The 21,919-nt window shown below is 37.1% G+C and overlaps 1 protein-coding gene across 2 annotated transcripts in view; it reads right to left on the bottom strand.

Annotated features, from left to right (window-relative positions):
* LOC110534815 (phosphatidylinositol transfer protein alpha isoform) overlaps positions 1–21,919 on the bottom strand; it is a 149,776-nt gene that overhangs the window by 74,834 nt on the left and 53,023 nt on the right. For both annotated transcript variants that reach the window (XM_036989524.1, XM_036989525.1), the window contains exon 10: positions 7,240–7,362. In XM_036989524.1, coding sequence (XP_036845419.1) covers positions 7,240–7,362 — 123 coding nt within the window. The remainder of the gene's footprint in view (positions 1–7,239; positions 7,363–21,919) is intronic.

Raw genomic sequence — 21,919 nt, 5'->3', positions numbered from 1 at the left:
AATATTATTATTAGTAGTAGTATTATTACTATTCAGATGTTACACACTATTATTAATATTATTATTAGTAGTAGTATTATTACTATTCAGATGTTACACACTATTATTAATATTATTATTAGTAGTAGTATTATTACTATTCAGATGTTACACACTATTATTAATATTATTATTAGTAGTAGTATTATTACTATTCAGATGTTACACACTATTATTAATATTATTATTAGTAGTAGTATTATTACTATTCAGATGTTACACACTATTATTAATATTATTATTAGTAGTAGTAGTATTACTATTCAGATGTTACACACTATTATTAATATTATTATTAGTAGTAGTATTATTACTATTCAGATGTTACACACTATTATTAATATTATTATTAGTAGTAGTATTATTACTATTCAGATGTTACACACTATTATTAATATTATTATTAGTAGTAGTATTATTACTATTCAGATGTTACACACTATTATTAATATTATTATTAGTAGTAGTATTATTACTATTCAGATGTTACACACTATTATTAATATTATTATTAGTAGTAGTATTATTACTATTCAGATGTTACACACTATTATTAATATTATTATTAGTAGTAGTATTATTACTATTCAGATGTTACACACTATTATTAATATTATTATTAGTAGTAGTATTATTACTATTCAGATGTTACACACTATTATTAATATTATTATTAGTAGTAGTATTATTACTATTCAGATGTTACACACTATTATTAATATTATTATTAGTAGTAGTATTATTACTATTCAGATGTTACACACTATTATTAATATTATTATTAGTAGTAGTATTATTACTATTCAGATGTTACACACTATTATTAATATTATTATTAGTAGTAGTATTATTACTATTCAGATGTTACACACTATTATTAATATTATTATTAGTAGTAGTATTATTACTATTCAGATGTTACACACTATTATTAATATTATTATTAGTAGTAGTATTATTACTATTCAGATGTTACACACTATTATTAATATTATTATTAGTAGTAGTATTATTACTATTCAGATGTTACACACTATTATTAATATTATTATTAGTAGTAGTATTATTACTATTCAGATGTTACACACTATTATTAATATTATTATTAGTAGTAGTATTATTACTATTCAGATGTTACACACTATTATTAATATTATTATTAGTAGTAGTATTATTACTATTCAGATGTTACACACTATTATTAATATTATTATTAGTAGTAGTATTATTACTATTCAGATGTTACACACTATTATTAATATTATTATTAGTAGTAGTATTATTACTATTCAGATGTTACACACTATTATTAATATTATTATTAGTAGTAGTATTATTACTATTCAGATGTTACACACTATTATTAATATTATTATTAGTAGTAGTAGTATTACTATTCAGATGTTACACACTATTATTAATATTATTATTAGTAGTAGTATTATTACTATTCAGATGTTACACACTATTATTAATATTATTATTAGTAGTAGTATTATTACTATTCAGATGTTACACACTATTATTAATATTATTATTAGTAGTATTATTACTATTCAGATGTTACACACTATTATTAATATTATTATTAGTAGTAGTATTATTACTATTCAGATGTTACACACTATTATTAATATTATTATTAGTAGTAGTATTATTACTATTCAGATGTTACACACTATTATTAATATTATTATTAGTAGTAGTATTATTACTATTCAGATGTTACACACTATTATTAATATTATTATTAGTAGTAGTATTATTACTATTCAGATGTTACACACTATTATTAATATTATTATTAGTAGTAGTATTATTACTATTCAGATGTTACACACTATTATTAATATTATTATTAGTAGTAGTATTATTACTATTCAGATGTTACACACTATTATTAATATTATTATTAGTAGTAGTATTATTACTATTCAGATGTTACACACTATTATTAATATTATTATTAGTAGTAGTATTATTACTATTCAGATGTTACACACTATTATTAATATTATTATTAGTAGTAGTATTATTACTATTCAGATGTTACACACTATTATTAATATTATTATTAGTAGTAGTATTATTACTATTCAGATGTTACACACTATTATTAATATTATTATTAGTAGTAGTATTATTACTATTCAGATGTTACACACTATTATTAATATTATTATTAGTAGTAGTATTATTACTATTCAGATGTTACACACTATTATTAATATTATTATTAGTAGTAGTATTATTACTATTCAGATGTTACACACTATTATTAATATTATTATTAGTAGTAGTATTATTACTATTCAGATGTTACACACTATTATTAATATTATTATTAGTAGTAGTATTATTACTATTCAGATGTTACACACTATTATTAATATTATTATTAGTAGTAGTATTATTACTATTCAGATGTTACACACTATTATTAATATTATTATTAGTAGTAGTATTATTACTATTCAGATGTTACACACTATTATTAATATTATTATTAGTAGTAGTAGTATTACTATTCAGATGTTACACACTATTATTAATATTATTATTAGTAGTAGTATTATTACTATTCAGATGTTACACACTATTATTAATATTATTATTAGTAGTAGTATTATTACTATTCAGATGTTACACACTATTATTAATATTATTATTAGTAGTAGTATTATTACTATTCAGATGTTACACACTATTATTAATATTATTATTAGTAGTAGTATTATTACTATTCAGATGTTACACACTATTATTAATATTATTATTAGTAGTAGTATTATTACTATTCAGATGTTACACACTATTATTAATATTATTATTAGTAGTAGTATTATTACTATTCAGATGTTACACACTATTATTAATATTATTATTAGTAGTAGTATTATTACTATTCAGATGTTACACACTATTATTAATATTATTATTAGTAGTAGTATTATTACTATTCAGATGTTACACACTATTATTAATATTATTATTAGTAGTAGTATTATTACTATTCAGATGTTACACACTATTATTAATATTATTATTAGTAGTAGTATTATTACTATTCAGATGTTACACACTATTATTAATATTATTATTAGTAGTAGTATTATTACTATTCAGATGTTACACACTATTATTAATATTATTATTAGTAGTAGTAGTATTACTATTCAGATGTTACACACTATTATTAATATTATTATTAGTAGTAGTATTATTACTATTCAGATGTTACACACTATTATTAATATTATTATTAGTAGTAGTATTATTACTATTCAGATGTTACACACTATTATTAATATTATTATTAGTAGTAGTATTATTACTATTCAGATGTTACACACTATTATTAATATTATTATTAGTAGTAGTATTATTACTATTCAGATGTTACACACTATTATTAATATTATTATTAGTAGTAGTATTATTACTATTCAGATGGTTACATAATAATATTATTATTATTATTATTACTCAGATGGTTAAATATTGTTATTATTAATATTATTATCATTATTATTATCAAGAGCCCTTACTGCTGCTCGATCATCCTATTTTTCTAACTTAATTGAGGAAAATAAGAACAATCCGAAATTCCTTTTTGATACTGTCGCAAAGCTAACTAAAAAGCAGATTTCCCCAAGAGAGGATGACTTTCACTTTAGCAGTGATAAATTCATGAACTTCTTTGAGGAAAAGATTATGATTATTAGAAAGCAAATTACGGACTCTTCCTTAAATCTGCGTATTCCTTCAAAGCTCAGTTGTCCTGAGTCTGCACAACTCTGCCAGGACCTAGGATCAAGAGAGACACTCAAGTGTTTTAGTACTATATCTCTTGACACAATGATGAAAATAATCATGGCCTCTAAACCTTCAAGCTGCATACTGGACCCTATTCCAACTAAACTACTGAAAGAGCTGCTTCCTGTGCTTGGCCCTCCTATGTTGAACATAATAAACGGCTCTCTATCCACCGGATGTGTACCAAACTCACTAAAAGTGGCAGTAATAAAGCCTCTCTTGAAAAAGCCAAACCTTGACCCAGAAAATATAAAAAACTATCGGCCTATATCGAATCTTCCATTCCTCTCAAAAATTTTAGAAAAGGCTGTTGCGCAACAACTCACTGCCTTCCTGAAGACAAACAATGTATACGAAATGCTTCAGTCTGGTTTTAGACCCCATCATAGCACTGAGACGGCACTTGTGAAGGTGGTAAATGACATTTTAATGGCATCGGACCGAGGCTCTGCATCTGTCCTCGTGCTCCTAGACCTTAGTGCTGCTTTTGATACCATCGATCACCACATTCTTTTGGAGAGATTGGAAACCCAAATTGGTCTACACGGACAAGTTCTGGCCTGGTTTAGATCTTATCTGTCGGAAAGATATCAGTTTGTCTCTGTGAATGGTCTGTCCTCTGACAAATCAACTGTAAATTTCGGTGTTCCTCAAGGTTCCGTTTTAGGACCACTATTGTTTTCACTATATATTTTACCTCTTGGGGATGTTATTCGAAAACATAATGTTAACTTTCACTGCTATGCAGATGACACACAGCTGTACATTTCAATTAAACATGGTGAAGCCCCAAAATTGCCCTTGCTAGAAGAATGTGTTTCAGACATAAGGAAGTGGATGGCTGCAAACTTTCTACTTTTAAACTCGGACAAAACAGAGATGCTTGTTCTAGGTCCCAAGAAACAAAGAGATCTTCTGTTGAATCTGACAATTAATCTTAATGGTTGTACAGTCGTCTCAAATAAAACTGTGAAGGACCTCGGCGTTACTCTGGACCCTGATCTCTCTTTTGAAGAACATATCAAGACCATTTCAAGGACAGCTTTTTTCCATCTACGTAACATTGCAAAAATCAGGAACTTTCTGTCCAAAAATGATGCAGAAAAATTAATCCATGCTTTTGTCACTTCCAGGTTAGACTACTGCAATGCTCTACTTTCCGGCTACCCGGATAAAGCACTAAATAAACTTCAGTTAGTGCTAAATACGGCTGCTAGAATCCTGACTAGAACCAAAAAATTTGATCATATTACTCCAGTGCTAGCCTCTCTACACTGGCTTCCTGTCAAAGCAAGGGCTGATTTCAAGGTTTTACTGCTAACCTACAAAGCATTACATGGGCTTGCTCCTATCTATCTCTCTGATTTGGTCCTGCCGTACATACCTACACGTACGCTACGGTCACAAGACGCAGGCCTCCTAATTGTCCCTAGAATTTTTAAGCAAACAGCTGGAGGCAGGGCTTTCTCCTATAGAGCTCCATTTTTATGGAACGGTCTGCCTACCCATGTCAGAGACGCAAACTCGGTCTCAACCTTTAAGTCTCTACTGAAGACTCATCTCTTCAGTGGGTCATATGATTGAGTGTAGTCTGGCCCAGGAGTGGGAGGGTGAACGGAAAGGCTCTGGAGCAACGAACCACCCTTGCTGTCTCTGCCTGGCCGGTTCCCCTCTTTCCACTGGGATTCTCTGCCTCTAACCCTATTACAGGGGCTGAGTCACTGGCTTTACTGGGGCTCTCTCATGCCGTCCCTGGAGGAGGTGCGTCACCTGAGTGGGTTGAGTCACTGATGTGGTCATCCTGTCTGGGTTGGCGCCCCCCCCCCCCCCCCCCCCCCTTAAGTTGTGCCGTGGCGGAGGTCTTTGTGGGCTATACTCAGCCTTGTCTCAGGATGGTAAGTTGGTGGTTGAAGATATCCCTCTAGTGGTGTGGGGGCTGTGCTTTGGCAAAGTGGGTGGGGTTATATCCTTCCTGTTTGGCCCTGTCCGGGGGTGTCCTCGGAGTGGGCCACAGTGTCTCCTGACCCCTCCTGTCTCAGCCTCCAGTATTTATGCTGCAGTAGTTTATGTGTCGGGGGGCTAGGGTCAGTTTGTTATATCTGGAGTACTTCTCCTGTCCTATTCGGTGTCCTGTGTGAATCTAAGTGTGCGTTCTCTAATTCTCTCCTTCTCTCTTTCTCTCTCTCGGAGGACCTGAGCCCTAGGACCATGCCCCAGGACTACCTGACATGATGACTCCTTGCTGTCCCCAGTCCACCTGGCTGTGCTGCTGCTCCAGTTTCAACTGTTCTGCCTTATTATTATTCGACCATGCTGATCATTTATGAACATTTGAACATCTTGGCCATGTTCTGTTATAATCTCCACCCGGCACAGCCAGAAGAGGACTGGCCATCCCACATATGCTCTCTCTAATTCTCTCTTTCTTTCTCTCTCTCGGAGGACCTGAGCCCTAGGACCATGCCCCAGGACTACCTGACATGATGACTCCTTGCTGTCCCCAGTCCACCTGGCTGTGCTGCTGCTCCAGTTTCAACTGTTCTGCCTTATTATTATTCGACCATGCTGGTCATTTATGAACATTTGAACATCTTGACCATGTTTTGTTATAATCTCCACCCGGCACAGCCAGAAGAGGACTGGCCACCCCACATAGCCTGGTTCCTCTCTAGGTTTCTTCCTAGGTTTTGGCCTTTCTAGGGAGTTTTTCCTAGCCACCGTGCTTCTTCACCTGCATTGCTTGCTGTTTGGGGTTTTAGGCTGGGTTTCTGTACAGCACTTTGAGATATCAGCTGATGTACGAAGGGCTATATAAAATAAATTTGATTGATTGATTATTATTAGTAGTAGTAGTAGTATTATTACTAATCGGATGGTTACATATTATTATTATTATTATTATTATTATTATTATTATTAGTAGTAGTATTAGCATTAGTAGTAGTAGTAGTAGTAGTATTACTATTCTGATGGTTACATATAACTATTATTATTACTATTAGGATAGTTACATATTATTATTATTATTATTACTCAGATGGTTAAATATTGTTATTATTAATATTATTATCATTATTATTAGTAGTAGTAGTAGTATTATTACTAATCGGATGGTTACATATTATTATTATTATTATTATTATTATTATTATTATTAGTAGTAGTATTAGCATTAGTAGTAGTAGTATTACTATTCTGATGGTTACATATAACTATTATTATTACTATTAGGATAGTTACATATTATTATTATTATTATTTAGATGGTAGATCATTAACCGTTCATATACTGTACTGATAGTAGTATAATACACACCCTTCAATTTTCTTTACTGTTCTGTACTATAAATATATCTACTTTCCTCACTCCTCTCCTCTCCTCACCTCGTCCAGTTCTTTGCGTGTGTCGTCCTCCATGCGACGGATGTCCTCCATGGTGAGTTCGATCCACTTGTCGATCCAGCAGAACAGCTGACGGTGGAAGTTGGTGAACAGACGCTTCTCTTGCTGAGAGGGATGGAGAGAAAAGTATGAGAAACAGTGAGAGAAAGCTTCAATATTTAAATTATGTTCAATATTCTCATGAGATACTGCTTCAATACTGCATAATACTACATTAGTATAACACCGCATAATACTACAATAGTATAATACTAAATAATACTATAATAATATAATACCAAACAATACTATACTTGTATAATACCATATAATACCACAATAGTATAATACTAAATAATACTATAATAGTATACGACTAAATAATACTATACTAGTATAGTACTAAGATAGTACACTACTAAATAGTACTATACTGGTATACTACTAAATAATACTATACTAGTGTAATACTAAATAATACTATACTAGTATAATACTAAATAATACTATAATAGGATAGTACTAAATAATGCTATAATAGTATAATACTAAATAATATAATAGTATACTACTGAATAATACCGTAATAGTATAATACTAAATAATACCATACTACTATAATACTAAAGAATACTATAATACTAAATAATGCTATAATAGTATAATACTAAATAATGCTATAATAGTATAATACTAAATAATATTATACTAGTATAATGCTAAATAATACTATAATAGTATAATACTAGATAATACTATACTAGTATAATACTAAATAATACTATAATACAAATAGATTGAGTCCAGCAGAGATTAGAAGAAATATGATCGAAGGATCACAGAAGGAAATTATATCCCCAGGCAACTCCCCACCAGGTCACAACAAATAAACTCCCCACCAGGCCACAACAAATCAACTCCCCACCAGGCCACAACAAATCAACTCCCCACCAGGCCACGACAAAACAACTCCCCACCAGGCCACAACAAATCAACTCCCCACCAGGCTACAACAAATCAACTCCCCACCAGGCCACAACAAATCAACTCCCCACCAGGCCACGACAAATAAACTCCCCACCAGGCCACAACAAATCAACTCCCGACCAGGCCACAACAAATCAACTCCCCACCAGGCCACAACAAATCAACTCCCCACAAGAACACAACAAATCAACTCCCCACCAGGCCACAACAAATCAACTCCCCACCAGGCTACAACAAATCAACTCCCCACCAGGCCACAACAAATCAACTCCCCACCAGGCCACGACAAAACAACTCCCCACCAGGCCACAACAAATCAACTCCCCACCAGGCCTCAACAAATCAACTCCCCACCAGGCCACAACAAATCAACTCCCCACCAGGCCACAACAAATCAACTCCCCACCAGGCCACGACAAATAAACTCCCCACCAGGCCACAACAAATCAACTCCCGACCAGGCCACAACAAATCAACTCCCCACCAGGCCACAACAAATCAACTCCCCACAAGAACACAACAAATCAACTCCCCACCAGGCCACAACAAATCAACTCCCCACCAGGCTACAACAAATCAACTCCCCACCAGGCCACAACAAATCAACTCCCCACCAGGCCACGACAAATCAACTCCCCACCAGGCCACGATAAATCAACTCCCCACCAGGCCACAACAAATCAACTCCCCACCAGGCCACAACAAATCAACTCCCCACCAGGCCACAACAAATCAACTCCCCACCAGGCCACAACAAATCAACTCCCCACCAGGCCACGACAAAACAACTCCCCACCAGGCCACAACAAATCAACTCCCCACCAGGCCACGACAAATCAACTCCCCACCAGGCCACGACAAATCAACTCCCCACCAGGCCACAACAAATCAACTCCCCACCAGGCCACAACAAATCAACTCCCCACCAGGCCACAACAAATCAACTCCCCACCAGGCCACAACAAATCAACTCCCAACCAGGCTACAACAAATCAACTCCCCACCAGGCCACAACAAATCAACTCCCCACAGCTACTCTACTCTACTACCATAGACATGTACAGCTACTCTACTCTACTACCATAGACATGTACAGCTACTCTACTCTACTACCATAGACATGTACAGCTACTCTACTCTACTACCATAGACATGTACAGCTACTCTACTACCATAGACATGTACAGCTACTCTACTACCATAGACATGTACAGCTACTCTACTAGCATAGACATGTACAGCTACTCAACTCTACTACCATAGACATGTACAGCTACTCTACTCTACTACCATAGACATGTACAGCTACTCTACTACCATAGACATGTACAGCTACTCTACTAGCATAGACATGTACAGCTACTCTACTCTACTACCATAGACATGTACAGCTACTCTACTACCATAGACATGTACAGCTACTCTACTAGCATAGACATGTACAGCTACTCAACTCTACTACCATAGACATGTACAGCTACTCTACTCTACTACCATAGACATGTACAGCTACTCTACTACCATAGACATGTACAGCTACTCTACTACCATAGACATGTACAGCTACTCAACTCTACTACCATAGACATGTACAGCTACTCTACTCTACTACCATAGACATGTACAGCTACTCTACTACCATAGACATGTACAGCTACTCTACTACCATAGACATGTACAGCTACTCAACTCTACTACCATAAACATGTACAGCTACTCTACTCTACTAGCATAGACATGTACAGCTACTCTACTCTACTACCATAGACATGTACAGCTACTCTACTAGCATAGACATGTACAGCTACTCTACTACCATAGACATGTACAGCTACTCTACTACCATAGACATGTACAGCTACTCTACTACCACAGACATGTACAGCTACTCTACTACCATAAACATGTACAGCTACTCTACTCTACTAGCATAGACATGTACAGCTACTCTACTCTACTACCATAGACATGTACAGCTACTCTACTACCATAGACATGTACAGCTACTCTACTAGCATAGACATGTACAGCTACTCTACTACCATAGACATGTACAGCTACTCTACTCTACTACCATAGACATGTACAGCTACTTTACTATACTACCATAGACATGTACAGCTACTCTACTCTACTATCATAGACATGAACAGCTAATCTACTCTACTACCATAGACATGTACAGCTACTTTACTATACTACCATAGACATGTACAGCTACTCTACTCTACTACCATAGACATGTACAGCTACTCTACTACCATAGACATGTACAGCTACTCTACTCTACTACCATAGACATGTACAGCTACTTTACTATACTACCATAGACATGTACAGCTACTTTACTATACTACCATAGACATGTACAGCTACTCTACTCTACTACCATAGACATGTACAGCTACTCTACTACCATAGACATGTACAGCTACTCTACTCTACTACCATAGACATGTACAGCTACTTTACTATACTACCATAGACATGTACAGCTACTCTACTCTACTACCATAGACATGTACAGCTACTCTACTCTACTACCATAGACATGTACAGCTACTCTACTACCATAGACATGAACAGCTACTCTACTACCATAGACATGTACAGCTACTCTACTACCATAGACATGTACAGCTACTCTACTAGCATAGAAATGTACAGCTACTCTACTCTACTACCATAGACATGTACAGCTACTCTACTACCATAGACATGTACAGCTACTCTACTAGCATAGACATGTACAGCTACTCAACTCTACTACCATAGACAGGTACAGCTACTCTACTCTACTACCATAGACATGTACAGCTACTCTACTACCATAGACATGTACAGCTACTCTACTACCATAGACATGTACAGCTACTCAACTCTACTACCATAAACATGTACAGCTACTCTACTCTACTAGCATAGACATGTACAGCTACTCTACTCTACTACCATAGACATGTACAGCTACTCTACTAGCATAGACATGTACAGCTACTCTACTACCATAGACATGTACAGCTACTCTACTACCATAGACATGTACAGCTACTCTACTACCATAGACATGTACAGCTACTCTACTACCATAGACATGTACATCTACTCTACTACCATAGACATGTACAGCTACTCTACTACCATAAACATGTACAGCTACTCTACTAGCATAGACATGTACAGCTACTCTACTACCATAGACATGTACAGCTACTCTACTCTACTAGCATAGACATGTACAGCTACTCTACTCTACTACCATAGACATGTACAGCTACTCTACTACCATAGACATGTACAGCTACTCTACTAGCATAGACATGTACAGCTACTCTACTACCATAGACATGTACAGCTACTCTACTACCATAGACATGTACAGCTACTCTACTCTACTACCATAGACATGTACAGCTACTCTACTCTACTACCATAGACATGTACAGCTACTCTACTACCATAGACATGTACAGCTACTCTACTAGCATAGACATGTACAGCTACTCTACTACCATAGACATGAACAGCTACTCTACTACCATAGACATGTACAGCTACTCTACTACCATAGACATGTACAGCTACTCTACTCTACTACCATAGACATGTACAGCTACTCTACTACCATAGACATGTACAGCTACTCTACTAGCATAGACATGTACAGCTACTCTACTACCATAGACATGTACAGCTACTCTACTACCATAGACATGTACAGCTACTCTACTAGCATAGACATGTACAGCTACTCTACTACCATAGACATGAACAGCTACTCTACTACCATAGACATGTACAGCTACTCTACTACCATAGACATGTACAGCTACTCTACTCTACTACCATAGACATGTACAGCTACTCTACTACCATAGACATGTACAGCTACTCTACTCTACTACCATAGACATGTACAGCTACTCTACTCTACTACCATAGACATGTACAGCTACTCTACTACCATAGACATGAACAGCTACTCTACTCTACTACCATAGACATGAACAGCTACTCTACTACCATAGACATGTACAGCTACTATACTCTACTACCATAGACATGAACAGCTACTCTACTACCATAGACATGTATAGCTACTCTACTACCATAGACATGTACAGCTACTCTACTCTACTACCATAGACATGTACAGCTACTCTACTCTACTACCATAGACATGTACAGCTACTCTACTCTACTACCATAGACATGTACAGCTACTCTACTCTACTACCATAGACATGTACAGCTACTCTACTCTACTACCATAAACATGTACAGCTACTCTACTCTACTACCATAGACATGAACAGCTACTCTACTACCATAGACATGTACAGCTACTCTACTACCATAGACATGTACAGCTACTCTACTACCATAGACATGTACAGCTACTCTACTACCATAGACATGTACAGCTACTCTACTCTACTACCATAGACATGTACAGCTACTCTACTACCATAGACATGAACAGCTACTCTACTCTACTACCATAGACATGTACAGCTACTCTACTACCATAGACATGTACAGCTACTCTACTACCATAGACATGAACAGCTACTCTACTACCATAGACATGTACAGCTACTCTACTCTACTACCATAGACATGTACAGCTACTCTACTACCATAGACATGTACAGCTACTCTACTACCATAGACATGAACAGCTACTCTACTACCATAGACATGTACAGCTACTCTACTCTACTACCATAGACATGTACAGCTACTCTACTCTACTACCATAGACATGAACAGCTACTCTACTACCATAGACATGTACAGCTACTCTACTACCATAGACATGTACAGCTACTCTACTCTACTACCATAGACATGTACAGCTACTCTACTCTACTACCATAGACATGAACAGCTACTCTACTACCATAGACATGTACAGCTACTCTACTACCATAGACATGTACAGCTACTCTACTCTACTACCATAGACATGTAAAGCTACTCTACTCTACTACCATAGACATGAACAGCTACTCTACTACCATAGACATGTACAGCTACTCTACTACCATAAACATGTACAGCTACTCTACTCTACTACCATAGACATGTACAGCTACTCTACTCTACTACCATAGACATGTACAGCTACTCTACTCTACTACCATAGACATGTACAGCTACTCTACTAGCATAGACATGTACAGCTACTCTACTACCATAGACATGAACAGCTACTCTACTACCATAGACATGTACAGCTACTCTACTACCATAAACATGTACAGCTACTCTACTCTACTAGCATAGACATGTACAGCTACTCTACTCTACTACCATAGACATGTACAGCTACTCTACTACCATAGACATGTACAGCTACTCTACTAGCATAGACATGTACAGCTACTCTACTACCATAGACATGTACAGCTATTCTACTACCATAGACATGTACAGCTACTCTACTCTACTACCATAGACATGTACAGCTACTCTACTCTACTACCATAGACATGTACAGCTACTCTACTACCATAGACATGTACAGCTACTCTACTAGCATAGACATGTACAGCTACTCTACTACCATAGACATGAACAGCTACTCTACTCTACTACCATAAACATGTACAGCTACTCTACTCTACTACCATAGACATGTACAGCTACTCTACTCTACTACCATAGACATGTACAGCTACTCTACTAGCATAGACATGTACAGCTACTCTACTAGCATAGACATGTACAGCTACTCAACTCTACTACCATAGACATGTACAGCTACTCTACTCTACTACCATAGACATGTACAGCTACTCTACTACCATAGACATGTACAGCTACTCTACTACCATAGACATGTACAGCTACTCAACTCTACTACCATAGACATGTACAGCTACTCTACTCTACTACCATAGACATGTACAGCTACTCTACTACCATAGACATGTACAGCTACTCTACTACCATAGACATGTACAGCTACTCAACTCTACTACCATAAACATGTACAGCTACTCTACTCTACTAGCATAGACATGTACAGCTACTCTACTCTACTACCATAGACATGTACAGCTACTCTACTAGCATAGACATGTACAGCTACTCTACTACCATAGACATGTACAGCTACTCTACTACCATAGACATGTACAGCTACTCTACTACCATAGACATGTACAGCTACTCTACTCTACTACCATAGACATGTACAGCTACTTTACTATACTACCATAGACATGTACAGCTACTCTACTCTACTATCATAGACATGAACAGCTAATCTACTCTACTACCATAGACATGTACAGCTACTTTACTATACTACCATAGACATGTACAGCTACTCTACTCTACTACCATAGACATGTACAGCTACTCTACTACCATAGACATGTACAGCTACTCTACTCTACTACCATAGACATGTACAGCTACTTTACTATACTACCATAGACATGTACAGCTACTTTACTATACTACCATAGACATGTACAGCTACTCTACTCTACTACCATAGACATGTACAGCTACTCTACTACCATAGACATGTACAGCTACTCTACTCTACTACCATAGACATGTACAGCTACTTTACTATACTACCATAGACATGTACAGCTACTCTACTCTACTACCATAGACATGTACAGCTACTCTACTCTACTACCATAGACATGTACAGCTACTCTACTACCATAGACATGAACAGCTACTCTACTACCATAGACATGTACAGCTACTCTACTACCATAGACATGTACAGCTACTCTACTAGCATAGAAATGTACAGCTACTCTACTCTACTACCATAGACATGTACAGCTACTCTACTACCATAGACATGTACAGCTACTCTACTAGCATAGACATGTACAGCTACTCAACTCTACTACCATAGACATGTACAGCTACTCTACTCTACTACCATAGACATGTACAGCTACTCTACTACCATAGACATGTACAGCTACTCTACTACCATAGACATGTACAGCTACTCAACTCTACTACCATAAACATGTACAGCTACTCTACTCTACTAGCATAGACATGTACAGCTACTCTACTCTACTACCATAGACATGTACAGCTACTCTACTAGCATAGACATGTACAGCTACTCTACTACCATAGACATGTACAGCTACTCTACTACCATAGACATGTACAGCTACTCTACTACCATAGACATGTACAGCTACTCTACTACCATAGACATGTACAGCTACACTACTACCATAGACATGTACAGCTACTCTACTACCATAAACATGTACAGCTACTCTACTAGCATAGACATGTACAGCTACTCTACTACCATAGACATGTACAGCTACTCTACTCTACTAGCATAGACATGTACAGCTACTCTACTCTACTACCATAGACATGTACAGCTACTCTACTACCATAGACATGTACAGCTACTCTACTAGCATAGACATGTACAGCTACTCTACTACCATAGACATGTACAGCTACTCTACTACCATAGACATGTACAGCTACTCTACTCTACTACCATAGACATGTACAGCTACTCTACTCTACTACCATAGACATGTACAGCTACTCTACTACCATAGACATGTACAGCTACTCTACTAGCATAGACATGTACAGCTACTCTACTACCATAGACATGAACAGCTACTCTACTACCATAGACATGTACAGCTACTCTACTACCATAGACATGTACAGCTACTCTACTCTACTACCATAGACATGTACAGCTACTCTACTACCATAGACATGTACAGCTACTCTACTAGCATAGACATGTACAGCTACTCTACTACCATAGACATGTACAGCTACTCTACTACCATAGACATGTACAGCTACTCTACTAGCATAGACATGTACAGCTACTCTACTACCATAGACATGAACAGCTACTCTACTACCATAGACATGTACAGCTACTCTACTACCATAGACATGTACAGCTACTCTACTCTACTACCATAGACATGTACAGCTACTCTACTACCATAGACATGTACAGCTACTCTACTCTACTACCATAGACATGTACAGCTACTCTACTCTACTACCATAGACATGTACAGCTACTCTACTACCATAGACATGAACAGCTACTCTACTCTACTACCATAGACATGAACAGCTACTCTACTACCATAGACATGTACAGCTACTATACTCTACTACCATAGACATGAACAGCTACTCTACTACCATAGACATGTACAGCTACTCTACTACCATAGACATGTACAGCTACTCTACTCTACTACCATAGACATGTACAGCTACTCTACTCTACTACCATAGACATGTACAGCTACTCTACTCTACTACCATAGACATGTACAGCTACTCTACTCTACTACCATAGACATGTACAGCTACTCTACTCTACTACCATAAACATGTACAGCTACTCTACTCTACTACCATAGACATGTACAGCTACTCTACTACCATAGACATGTACAGCTACTCTACTCTACTACCATAGACATGTACAGCTACTTTACTATACTACCATAGACATGTACAGCTACTCTACTCTACTACCATAGACATGTACAGCTACTCTACTCTACTACCATAGACATGTACAGCTACTCTACTACCATAGACATGAACAGCTACTCTACTACCATAGACATGTACAGCTACTCTACTACCATAGACATGTACAGCTACTCTACTAGCATAGAAATGTACAGCTACTCTACTCTACTACCATAGACATGTACAGCTACTCTACTACCATAGACATGTACAGCTACTCTACTAGCATAGACATGTACAGCTACTCAACTCTACTACCATAGACATGTACAGCTACTCTACTCTACTACCATAGACATGTACAGCTACTCTACTACCATAGACATGTACAGCTACTCTACTACCATAGACATGTACAGCTACTCAACTCTACTACCATAAACATGTACAGCTACTCTACTCTACTAGCATAGACATGTACAGCTACTCTACTCTACTACCATAGACATGTACAGCTACTCTACTAGCATAGACATGTACAGCTACTCTACTACCATAGACATGTACAGCTACTCTACTACCATAGACATGTACAGCTACTCTACTACCATAGACATGTACAGCTACTCTACTACCATAGACATGTACAGCTACACTACTACCATAGACATGTACAGCTACTCTACTACCATAAACATGTACAGCTACTCTACTAGCATAGACATGTACAGCTACTCTACTACCATAGACATGTACAGCTACTCTACTCTACTAGCATAGACATGTACAGCTACTCTACTCTACTACCATAGACATGTACAGCTACTCTACTACCATAGACATGTACAGCTACTCTACTAGCATAGATATGTACAGCTACTCTACTACCATAGACATGTACAGCTACTCTACTACCATAGACATGTACAGCTACTCTACTCTACTACCATAGACATGTACAGCTACTCTACTCTACTACCATAGACATGTACAGCTACTCTACTACCATAGACATGTACAGCTACTCTACTAGCATAGACATGTACAGCTACTCTACTACCATAGACATGAACAGCTACTCTACTACCATAGACATGTACAGCTACTCTACTACCATAGACATGTACAGCTACTCTACTCTACTACCATAGACATGTACAGCTACTCTACTACCATAGACATGTACAGCTACTCTACTAGCATAGACATGTACAGCTACTCTACTACCATAGACATGTACAGCTACTCTACTACCATAGACATGTACAGCTACTCTACTAGCATAGACATGTACAGCTACTCTACTACCATAGACATGAACAGCTACTCTACTACCATAGACATGTACAGCTACTCTACTACCATAGACATGTACAGCTACTCTACTCTACTACCATAGACATGTACAGCTACTCTACTACCATAGACATGTACAGCTACTCTACTCTACTACCATAGACATGTACAGCTACTCTACTCTACTACCATAGACATGTACAGCTACTCTACTACCATAGACATGAACAGCTACTCTACTCTACTACCATAGACATGTACAGCTACTATACTCTACTACCATAGACATGAACAGCTACTCTACTACCATAGACATGTACAGCTACTCTACTACCATAGACATGTACAGCTACTCTACTCTACTACCATAGACATGTACAGCTACTCTACTCTACTACCATAGACATGTACAGCTACTCTACTCTACTACCATAGACATGTACAGCTACTCTACTCTACTACCATAGACATGTACAGCTACTCTACTCTACTACCATAAACATGTACAGCTACTCTACTCTACTACCATAGACATGAACAGCTACTCTACTACCATAGACATGTACAGCTACTCTACTACCATAGACATGTACAGCTACTCTACTACCATAGACATGTACAGCTACTCTACTACCATAGACATGTACAGCTACTCTACTCTACTACCATAGACATGTACAGCTACTCTACTAGCATAGACATGTACAGCTACTCTACTACCATAGACATGTACAGCTACTCTACTACCATAGACATGTACAGCTACTCTACTACCACAGACATGTACAGCTACTCTACTACCATAAACATGTACAGCTACTCTACTCTACTAGCATAGACATGTACAGCTACTCTACTCTACTACCATAGACATGTACAGCTACTCTACTACCATAGACATGTACAGCTACTCTACTAGCATAGACATGTACAGCTACTCTACTACCATAGACATGTACAGCTACTCTACTCTACTACCATAGACATGTACAGCTACTTTACTATACTACCATAGACATGTACAGCTACTCTACTCTACTATCATAGACATGAACAGCTAATCTACTCTACTACCATAGACATGTACAGCTACTTTACTATACTACCATAGACATGTACAGCTACTCTACTCTACTACCATAGACATGTACAGCAACTCTACTACCATAGACATGTACAGCTACTCTACTCTACTACCATAGACATGTACAGCTACTTTACTATACTACCATAGACATGTACAGCTACTTTACTATACTACCATAGACATGTACAGCTACTCTACTCTACTACCATAGACATGTACAGCTACTCTACTACCATAGACATGTACAGCTACTCTACTCTACTACCATAGACATGTACAGCTACTTTACTATACTACCATAGACATGTACAGCTACTCTACTCTACTACCATAGACATGTACAGCTACTCTACTCTACTACCATAGACATGTACAGCTACTCTACTACCATAGACATGAACAGCTACTCTACTACCATAGACATGTACAGCTACTCTACTACCATAGACATGTACAGCTACTCTACTAGCATAGAAATGTACAGCTACTCTACTCTACTACCATAGACATGTACAGCTACTCTACTACCATAGACATGTACAGCTACTCTACTAGCATAGACATGTACAGCTACTCAACTCTACTACCATAGACATGTACAGCTACTCTACTCTACTACCATAGACATGTACAGCTACTCTACTACCATAGACATGTACAGCTACTCTACTACCATAGACATGTACAGCTACTCAACTCTACTACCATAAACATGTACAGCTACTCTACTCTACTAGCATAGACATGTACAGCTACTCTACTCTACTACCATAGACATGTACAGCTACTCTACTAGCATAGACATGTACAGCTACTCTACTACCATAGACATGTACAGCTACTCTACTACCATAGACATGTACAGCTACTCTACTACCATAGACATGTACAGCTACTCTACTACCATAGACATGTACAGCTACTCTACTACCATAGACATGTACAGCTACTCTACTACCATAAACATGTACAGCTACTCTACTAGCATAGACATGTACAGCTACTCTACTACCATAGACATGTACAGCTACTCTACTCTACTAGCATAGACATGTACAGCTACTCTACTCTACTACCATAGACATGTACAGCTACTCTACTACCATAGACATGTACAGCTACTCTACTAGCATAGACATGTACAGCTACTCTACTACCATAGACATGTACAGCTACTCTACTACCATAGACATGTACAGCTACTCTACTCTACTACCATAGACATGTACAGCTACTCTACTCTACTACCATAGACATGTACAGCTACTCTACTACCATAGACATGTACAGCTACTCTACTAGCATAGACATGTACAGCTACTCTACTACCATAGACATGAACAGCTACTCTACTACCATAGACATGTACAGCTACTCTACTACCATAGACATGTACAGCTACTCTACTCTACTACCATAGACATGTACAGCTACTCTACTACCATAGACATGTACAGCTACTCTACTAGCATAGACATGTACAGCTACTCTACTACCATAGACATGTACAGCTACTCTACTACCATAGACATGTACAGCTACTCTACTAGCATAGACATGTACAGCTACTCTACTACCATAGACATGAACAGCTACTCTACTACCATAGACATGTACAGCTACTCTACTACCATAGACATGTACAGCTACTCTACTCTACTACCATAGACATGTACAGCTACTCTACTACCATAGACATGTACAGCTACTCTACTCTACTACCATAGACATGTACAGCTACTCTACTACCATAGACATGTACAGCTACTCTACTACCATAGACATGTACAGCTACTCTACTAGCATAGACATGTACAGCTACTCTACTACCATAGACATGAACAGCTACTCTACTACCATAGACATGTACAGCTACTCTACTACCATAGACATGTACAGCTACTCTACTCTACTACCATAGACATGTACAGCTACTCTACTACCATAGACATGTACAGCTACTCTACTCTACTACCATAGACATGTACAGCTACTCTACTCTACTACCATAGACATGTACAGCTACTCTACTACCATAGACATGAACAGCTACTCTACTCTACTACCATAGACATGTACAGCTACTATACTCTACTACCATAGACATGAACAGCTACTCTACTACCATAGACATGTACAGCTACTCTACTACCATAGACATGTACAGCTACTCTACTCTACTACCATAGACATGTACAGCTACTCTACTCTACTACCATAGACATGTACAGCTACTCTACTCTACTACCATAGACATGTACAGCTACTCTACTCTACTACCATAGACATGTACAGCTACTCTACTCTACTACCATAAACATGTACAGCTACTCTACTCTACTACCATAGACATGAACAGCTACTCTACTACCATAGACATGTACAGCTACTCTACTACCATAGACATGTACAGCTACTCTACTACCATAGACATGTACAGCTACTCTACTACCATAGACATGTACAGCTACTCTACTCTACTACCATAGACATGTACAGCTACTCTACTAGCATAGACATGTACAGCTACTCTACTACCATAGACATGTACAGCTACTCTACTACCATAGACATGTACAGCTACTCTACTACCACAGACATGTACAGCTACTCTACTACCATAAACATGTACAGCTACTCTACTCTACTAGCATAGACATGTACAGCTACTCTACTCTACTACCATAGACATGTACAGCTACTCTACTACCATAGACATGTACAGCTACTCTACTAGCATAGACATGTACAGCTACTCTACTACCATAGACATGTACAGCTACTCTACTCTACTACCATAGACATGTACAGCTACTTTACTATACTACCATA

The sequence above is a fragment of the Oncorhynchus mykiss genome, chromosome 10 (genome assembly GCF_013265735.2).
Source record: "Oncorhynchus mykiss isolate Arlee chromosome 10, USDA_OmykA_1.1, whole genome shotgun sequence".
Taxonomy (NCBI): Eukaryota; Metazoa; Chordata; class Actinopteri; order Salmoniformes; family Salmonidae; genus Oncorhynchus; species Oncorhynchus mykiss.
The sequence above is the reverse complement of the archived record's forward strand: the minus strand, read 5'-3'. Positions and strand labels throughout refer to the sequence as shown.